Source organism: Schistocerca americana, chromosome X (assembly GCF_021461395.2).
Source record: "Schistocerca americana isolate TAMUIC-IGC-003095 chromosome X, iqSchAmer2.1, whole genome shotgun sequence".
Lineage (NCBI taxonomy): Eukaryota > Metazoa > Arthropoda > Insecta > Orthoptera > Acrididae > Schistocerca > Schistocerca americana.
Genome location: NC_060130.1, coordinates 747860475 through 747868549, shown reverse-complemented (window position 1 = coordinate 747868549; position 8075 = coordinate 747860475). Strand labels below are relative to the sequence as shown.

The 8075-nt window shown below is 38.9% G+C and overlaps 1 protein-coding gene across 1 annotated transcript in view; it reads left to right on the top strand.

Moving 5' to 3' along the window:
- The first annotated feature begins 3734 nt into the window (after window positions 1-3734).
- Window positions 3735-8075, top strand: part of LOC124556498 (26S proteasome non-ATPase regulatory subunit 5-like) — a 197060-nt gene continuing 192719 nt past the window's right edge. The window contains exons 1-2 of the mRNA XM_047130455.1: window positions 3735-4026; window positions 4167-4311. Coding sequence (XP_046986411.1) covers window positions 3845-4026; window positions 4167-4311 — 327 coding nt within the window. The 5' untranslated portion in view covers window positions 3735-3844. The remainder of the gene's footprint in view (window positions 4027-4166; window positions 4312-8075) is intronic.

Below are 8075 nucleotides of genomic sequence, written 5' to 3'. Positions count from 1 at the left end.
TGGGGCCGACGTATCCTGCTGGTGGTCATGCAAAGCACTGTAATGGCTGTACGATACGTGAATGCCATCCTCTGACTAATAGTGCAACCATATAGGTAGGTAGCATACTGGCGAGGCATTCGTTTTCATGGATGACAGTTTGCTCCCGCATCGTGCACATCTTGTGAATGAATTCCTTCAGGATAACGACATTGCTCGACTAGAGTGGCCAACATGTTCTCCAGACATCAAGCCTATTGAACCTGCCTGGGATAGATTGAAAAGTGCTGTTTATGGATGACGTGACCCACCAACCACTCTGAGGGATCTATGCCGAATCGCCATTGAGGAGTGGGACAATCTTGACCAACAGTGATGAACTTGTCGATAGTATGCCACAACAAAAACAGGCATGCGTCAATGCAAGAGGATGTGCTACTGGGTATTAGAGGTAATGGTGTGTACAGCAATCTGGACCACCACCTCTGAAGGTCTAACTGTATGGTGGTACAACATGCAATGTGGGGTTTTCATGAGCAATAAAAAGGGTGGAAATGATGTTTATGTTGATCTGTCTCCCAATTTTTTGTACAGGTTCGTGAACTCTCAGAACCAAAGTGATGCAAAACTTTTTTTTGTGTGTGTACAAGAAGAAAATTGGAATTGCAGAAGATACTGAATACTGTAACTATGTAAACCTTCCAGCTTGCATTGAAAAAGATTTTGAAATTACTGGTGCAATGAGTGAAAAGCTCAGAATTATCTGTGTTTACAGGTCCCCAAGTTGTAATATTACACATTCTTGAAAAAACTAGAAAAATTGAATTAAAATGAAAGAAGTTGTAGTATGTGGAGACTATAACATAGATATGTGTAAAGAATCAAAACCAAAACAAAAACTGATAGAGACACTATTATAGTGTAACATGAAAACAATAACAGATTTGCCTACAAGAGTGACTGATCATAGTCAGACCATCATTGAGTCCGCAACTCGTGGTCGTGCGGTAGCGTTCTCGCTTCCCACACCCGGGTTCCCGGGTTCGATTTCCGGCGGGGTCAGGGATTTTCTCTGCCTCGTGATGACTGGGTGTTGTGTGCTGTCTAGGTTACTTAGGTTTAAGTAGTTCTAAGTTCTAGGGGACTGATGACCGTAGATGTTAAGTCCCATAGTGCTCAGAGCCATTACCATCATTGACAACATTATCAGAAATACTGAAAACACAAATATTGAAAATAGTAAATGTGAAGCAAAAGTTCTACAGACAACAATTTCTGACCATCATGGCCTAATAATTCACATCCATATAAACAGGAGCTCAAAAACAGAAGAAATGCAAGATAAGAAAGAAGTCAGGATTATCAATGTACAAAACATGAACATTTTCAAAACAACACAGAAAAGCAGGGTCGCAGTAAGAAATGAATTACGAGAGAAATAATTGAACTCCGGACTAGAGTGAAGAAACACAGACAAGCGGGGAATATGAAGACATATACACAATATCAGAAGTAGTACAGACAATTAATGAGAGAAGCAAAAGCAATTTCAATACACACAACCATAGAAAATTCGAATCAAAAAAGTGAAACAACATGGTATATAACCAACAATGAAAGATATAGCCAAAAAAGATTAAAAAACAGCGATTTTATTAAGTGAATGAGAATTGATAACAACATAGTTAATGATGGATCAAAAATTGATAATATACTAAACAACAACTTCATAGATGCCATACAAAATTAAAAAGGGGAAACAAGTCATCAGTGATCGAAGCATTTGAGCACACTTAGCCAACCACCCCACTCAATGTTTCTGGAGACAGTGACAAAAACAGAACTCATTAAAAAAAACAGAAGTTAAAACCCACAAATTATTTAATAAAACATTTGAGTGAAGAAATACTCAAACCAGTTTTGGATATTGTAAACTCCTCATTTAGAGGAGGAGTATTCCCAGAAAAATTAAAAGTAAGCAAAGCAGTGCCAATATTTAAAAAAGGAGACAAAACTGATCCACATAACTATAGACCAGTATCTTTAATCTCTGGTTTCTCAAAAACACTAGAGATGCTCATCCATAGTAGGTTGACCACATTCCTGGAGAAACAAGTATTCTGACTCCAGCACAACATGGTTTCCAAAAAGGGAAATCTACAGAAACCGCCATCACAAGCCTCACAGAATCAGTTATAGATGCATTACACAAAAGAAACTCTGTGTCTGCTATGTTTCTGAATTTGTCTAAAGTGTTGGACACAATCACCCACACTACATTTATTCGAAAACTTGAAAGCTATAGTATTCTTGGACATGTAGCAAAATGGATAAAATCATATATCAGAAACAGAAAGTATTATGTGGAAACAGAAACTGGATACAGATCTGAAATCACAAATATTAAGTACAGAGTGCCTCAAGGATCTGTACTTGGCCCATTTGTGTTCAACCTATTTCTAAACGATATTGATGTCAGTGAGAATGATTTAAAAAATACTATATGCAGATGACATGACAAAATTGAATGCAGAAATAAATCTGGAAACACTGGAAAGAAGTGCATTCATGTAACTAAATAACACAGCACAGTGGTTTATACAAAATGACTTAATTTTAAATCTAAAAAAGACAATGTTCATGTTGTTCGCAAATAGAGAAACGGAAGAACAGATAGATATATTCACAGGTGAAACAAGACTGGAAGAAGTCACCTCTATTAAATTTGTGGAGATTGTAGTTGACAATAAGCTCCAGTGGAATCAACATATAGATAATGTTTGCTGTAAATTAAGCACTGCACATTATGCCAACAAGGAGCTTCTATGTACAGTGTACTATGCTCTATTTGAGCTATACCTAAAATATGCAATTACTGTTTGGAGGAATTCCAGTAGCAAAAATACAAAAAGAATATCTAGAATGCAGAAGAAAAGCTGTTAGGACCATCATGAACAAGAAACAGAGACTCATGCAGAACTGTTTTCCATAGTCTGAAAATTCTGACATTTCCATCTCTATACGTTTACAATACAATAATATCATTAATAAAAGAAAATGCAGTACTAGGAAGAAACGCAGACGTTCATACATATGGAACAAAAAATAAAGGTCAACTGAGAAGTGTACAATACTGACTGAGAGTTGCTTAAAAACAGTCCTCGATACTTTGGTGTCAAACTCATCAAGTGCCTTCCAAAGAGTTTGCAGGACAATGTGAGCAAGAAGACATTTCAAAACCTTTTAAAGGGTTATTTAATGGAAAAGTAATTTTATAGTGTAGAAGAGTATACGTATCAGTGAATGAAAAATGCTACTACTACTGTTGTAGAAGTACTGTAAGTAACTGAACATATTCTGATATGTAAACTACATGAGAACATGAATACTGAGAGAAAAGTGTAAATATGAGTATAACGAAGTATGTAAATAATTTTCAGAACCTAAAAAATGGGTGAAAAATGTATGTAACATTATTATAAGTATTGCCACTCTGATGTATTATATTATAATAAATAGGTTGAATATTGCAAGAAATTAGGTTTAAGGTGACCTATCCTATATTACAAGAAACACCAAGATGTAATCAAATGGGATCAAATGAAAATCAGTCAGTCAAACCAGTAGCTAATTCTTTGGGCAACTAACATGGCGGATGTCGGCTTCGCCTTTTTTGTTACGTCATGACAACTCCACCTCGATAGCGTCTCAGCGATATAGTGTCAGAGCGTGGGTCCGTTGTGGACTATCTCTGCATAGTCTTTGGATATACAAGAATGAGTGGCGTTTCTGGTTTTGTTTATTGAGAAGCCGGTAGTGTTGTTTGTATGCTCTGAAATAAGCTGCACGGACGGTGACATTTAATATGGAGGAAGAAATTGATGATATATGCCGTCTTTTCGGCATCTTGTCGATTGATGTCAATCGACGACACACCCTGAAGGAGATATTAAATTTAGTTGGAAGCGTCAGGAAAGAAACACTGCAACGTGTTGAAGTGGAAATACAGTTGCCACGCTTGTTTGACTGTCTGAATACATCGGATGAGTGAGTTCATTTTTATATCTACACATCTGCAACATGCTTATTTAGTGTCATAACTATTTCTTTAACTTTTTGAGACCATACAGTAGTTTAACTGTACATAAGCTACTGTCACGTTTCATAATGCTGTTGTGCCTTTATAGGGAAGAAATCAAGTTGTCTTGTGCAATTTTGGATAAAATTTTACCTGATATGAATCCAGAAATTGTGTTCACTCGTTGTTTGCCGTGCTTACAAAGAGCGCAGAATCATCCAATGAACGAAGTTAGATCCATTGTTTTGAAAGTCGTAAGTAAAATTATCATCTGTAGCTTTAATTGCATGTAATTAGCATGTATTAGTTGCTTTTGTATTCATTATTCTTACTATTCGCGTGAGATATAATTTTCAGATTACCTTTTGCAATGCTGTTCTTTCATGTCACAAACTGCACAGAATTACATGGTTTAAGATTGACATGTGAGAAGGTTAAATGACGAAATAGTGATTTTACGAGAAAGTTTTCTGTGTACACCGAATTGATACTTCTCCCTATGTGCTGGGGCAGTAGAAGCGTTCAGTTCTTGAACTTTTTCCCGGGGGGGTGGGGGTAGAAAGTAGCTGCTCTTTCCTTGAACTGAGTATGCCCATACTGATTCACAATGTTATCAGAATGTTATGTTTTTTAGCTACTTAGTTTGAGCCCCATTGTGGGTAAACTGTCTCACATGGCAATGTGTTACATGATCTGATGAGGTTTTTAATATGTAAGAAAGTGATGCCATTCAGGGAATTTCTCTTATTAGTGTGTCTACTTACTTTCTTTCTCAACCTGCCTCAAGATGATTGGGTGTTTGTGTTGTCCTCATCATCATGAAAGTTAAGAGATTGGGCTGAGCAAAGGTTCGGAATTTGTACGGGCACTGATAACCGCGCAGTTGAGTGCCCCACAAACCAAAACATCATCATCTTTCTTTTACACTGCTATGTTTAAATGCAGTGAAAGCTGCATTTCACCAGTCTCTGTTTGATAAAAGTTATGTAGTATCCCCCACCTCTTAATCTTTTTGTAGTGTGTGCAATGGCAACTCTAGAGTATACATGCTGGGTGTTCACAAATGTTTAGATTCAGAAAAAATTGAGAGTGTGAAATTAATAGCGTCTGCTGTATAACAGTTATGCTTATCAACAAGTTTATACAACTACAGCATTGCCAATAATAATAATAATATACATAACCTATCTGACAACAGAAATAATTGCTATTGTGGAATTTTGTTGATTTGTACATAATTAAGTACAGTTTAGGGTAATGCATAATAATGCACTAGCTTTCGCAGCTCTCCATTTCACCTTTTTGTGTAAGTGGGAGTTTTTGTGCTTTTTCATTTTTTTGGAAAAATGTAAGAGATCCCTAACAGATGTATTAGTCCGCTAATTTACTTCCTAGGTGCTGCACCCACACAACACCTTATACTAACTGTACAGCTCCATATTAAATGTTTGCTCATAGTCACGCTTATTTGATTTTGTCACTTTGTCAGTCAAAGGATCTGTTCTCGGAGGCCCCAGTTTCTTTGCAACTAATTTTTCTGACAATTTACTTTTACGTTTCCAGAATGAGATATTCACTGTGCGGCAGAGTGTGTGTTGATATGAAACTTTCTGGCAGATTGAAGGGGATAACGGAAGTGTCAGATTCCACTCCTCTGCTTTGACCAATGACATTGCCAATATGGTGGAAACAACCATACACAACAACTCCCATACCGCTCCTATGATGTCATAACATAAACATTACAACAACAGATATTCCTCCAAAAATATAATGAAACTAACGGGACAAGTGGGGGAAATTGGGGGTTTTTGGGCGGGGACAAACTGAATATAAACACACGCCACTACACCAAATGGCAAAAAACACTAAAATAACAAGACCCCACAGCCTTCCCAAATTCCACTACACACAAAAGCCACTGTAATCGATCACTTCCCATGACCTATGTACATCAACAGCAACTAATGTTACCAAACCAGCCATAGCCACAACCACACCTTGCAACACTTCCCTAAAGTCATATAAGTCAACAGCAAAGCATAATACAACTCACAAACACTCCACCGACCATTTAATGGAAAAAAAAAAGAAAAGTCAACTAAAAAAAAAAAAAAAAAAATCACACTCAACAACTACCATAACAAAAATATCCTCTACACAAAATAATAAAAAAAAAAAAACATCACCCCCGCCACATCCCTCTACAAACTTCACCAACAACTAACCACCGCCCCCCCCCCCCCCTCCCCCAAGCCAAAGTCACCACCCGCCACCCAACACCTAACTAACCCACAATCTTCGGCCTATGCATCCTACGAACCACCCTTGAAAAAGCACTAAAAATAAAATAGCCCTCCGGGATGCTTTTCTGCCAACACTACTCATCTAGATGTGGCTGAAGGTTGGAAGAGCGCCTCTTCCCCCTCCCAATCACTGACTTAACTGCTGCCCAAAACCCCTCTATAGTATTTGTACAGGCTCCCGTCTCATAATTCTTAAACTCAACACTTTGGTTCACTACTAAATAATTGTACCCCTGCTGACCCAGTCTGAAACTATAGTGGTACCTTCTTCAATAAAATCCTCAATCAATCAATCCCACTAATTCCCTTTTTGTCTGGCCCTCCAAAACCCTAAATACACATTCTGAAAACCCACCCTGCGATATCCCCCCCCCCCCCCCCCCCCCACACACTCACACACCCATAAACCAACCAGAGACTTAACCCTCCCACACTTTCTCTTCCCAAACTGTGGCTCATCAATCTCCACAACAACACCAGGCCCATCCAACCCACACTTGTACGTAATATATTCAGAACACACCTGACAACGATAAGAATACCAATCGTGAACTGTTCTCTCCCTCACACCCACCTCATGCGCACAGAAACTGTGAGAGGATTTATAACAAAAATGATACGCCATAAGTTATCCTTATGACATCTCCACATATAGCCGTCCCTGGTCAGAGACACCGGAACTTTAGTAAGGCTCATTTCTTCACGACACACTGAACACTTCACAACTTCAGCCAACAGCCCGAATAGCTGAAGAAATACACTGTCCCCCATCATCGCCGACAACCAAACACTGTTGACCTTGTCAGTCATATCCATACCTACCAATGACATAAACAAAGTAATTTACCAAAATTCACACACGCCGAACAGAAAAAAAACTACAATAATGTCGACATAACAAAACCAAAATCATTAACTCACTGAAAAATGTTCCGCTGAAAACACAGTCACCACAGATACCACACACGTGCAATGCTACCACACAAATGAACCCCATACGCCACGTAACACGCTACCCATAAACACACCGCCAGAGAGAACCACCGACTGCAACAATACGCCACCTATAAACACGCCACACACACAAACTAAACCAAAAATATCACCTAACATACGAACACACCACCAGAAAGCACCACTGATCACATCAACACTTACAAACACGCCACACTCACAAACTAATCTCCGTGCCGTCGTGACATCACACACCACAACAGCCTTAAGTCATGGGTCAAAGCCGACGGGTGGAATCGGACGCTTCCGGCTGTGTGCTGGACTGAGACTCAAACTTGGGATCTTTGCCTTTTGCAGGCAAATGCTCTACCGACTGAGCTACCCAAGCACGACTCAGGAGCTGTCCTCACAGCTTTACTTTTCTTTTAGCATTTAAAATAGATTCAACATAGTTCATTTTTACATTGCACATGAAAGCCGATTCCCGTAAACAACCATCTCCAATGAGAAAGTATCGTTTGTGGAAATGCTTAAACTCGGGAAGTAATGTCTTCTAACATGATTAATTGACTAGAATACAAATGAGGTGCTGAGATCCATAAGGGCTCCCCCTGTGGGTCCGGGGTAAGAATAAGCCCGAGGTATTCCTGCCTGTCGTAAGAGGCGACAAAAAGGAGTTTCAACCTTTTCGGCCTTCAATGTGATGGTCCCCATTGGGGTTTGACCTCCATTTTTCAAAATTCTACAGGAGTACGAGA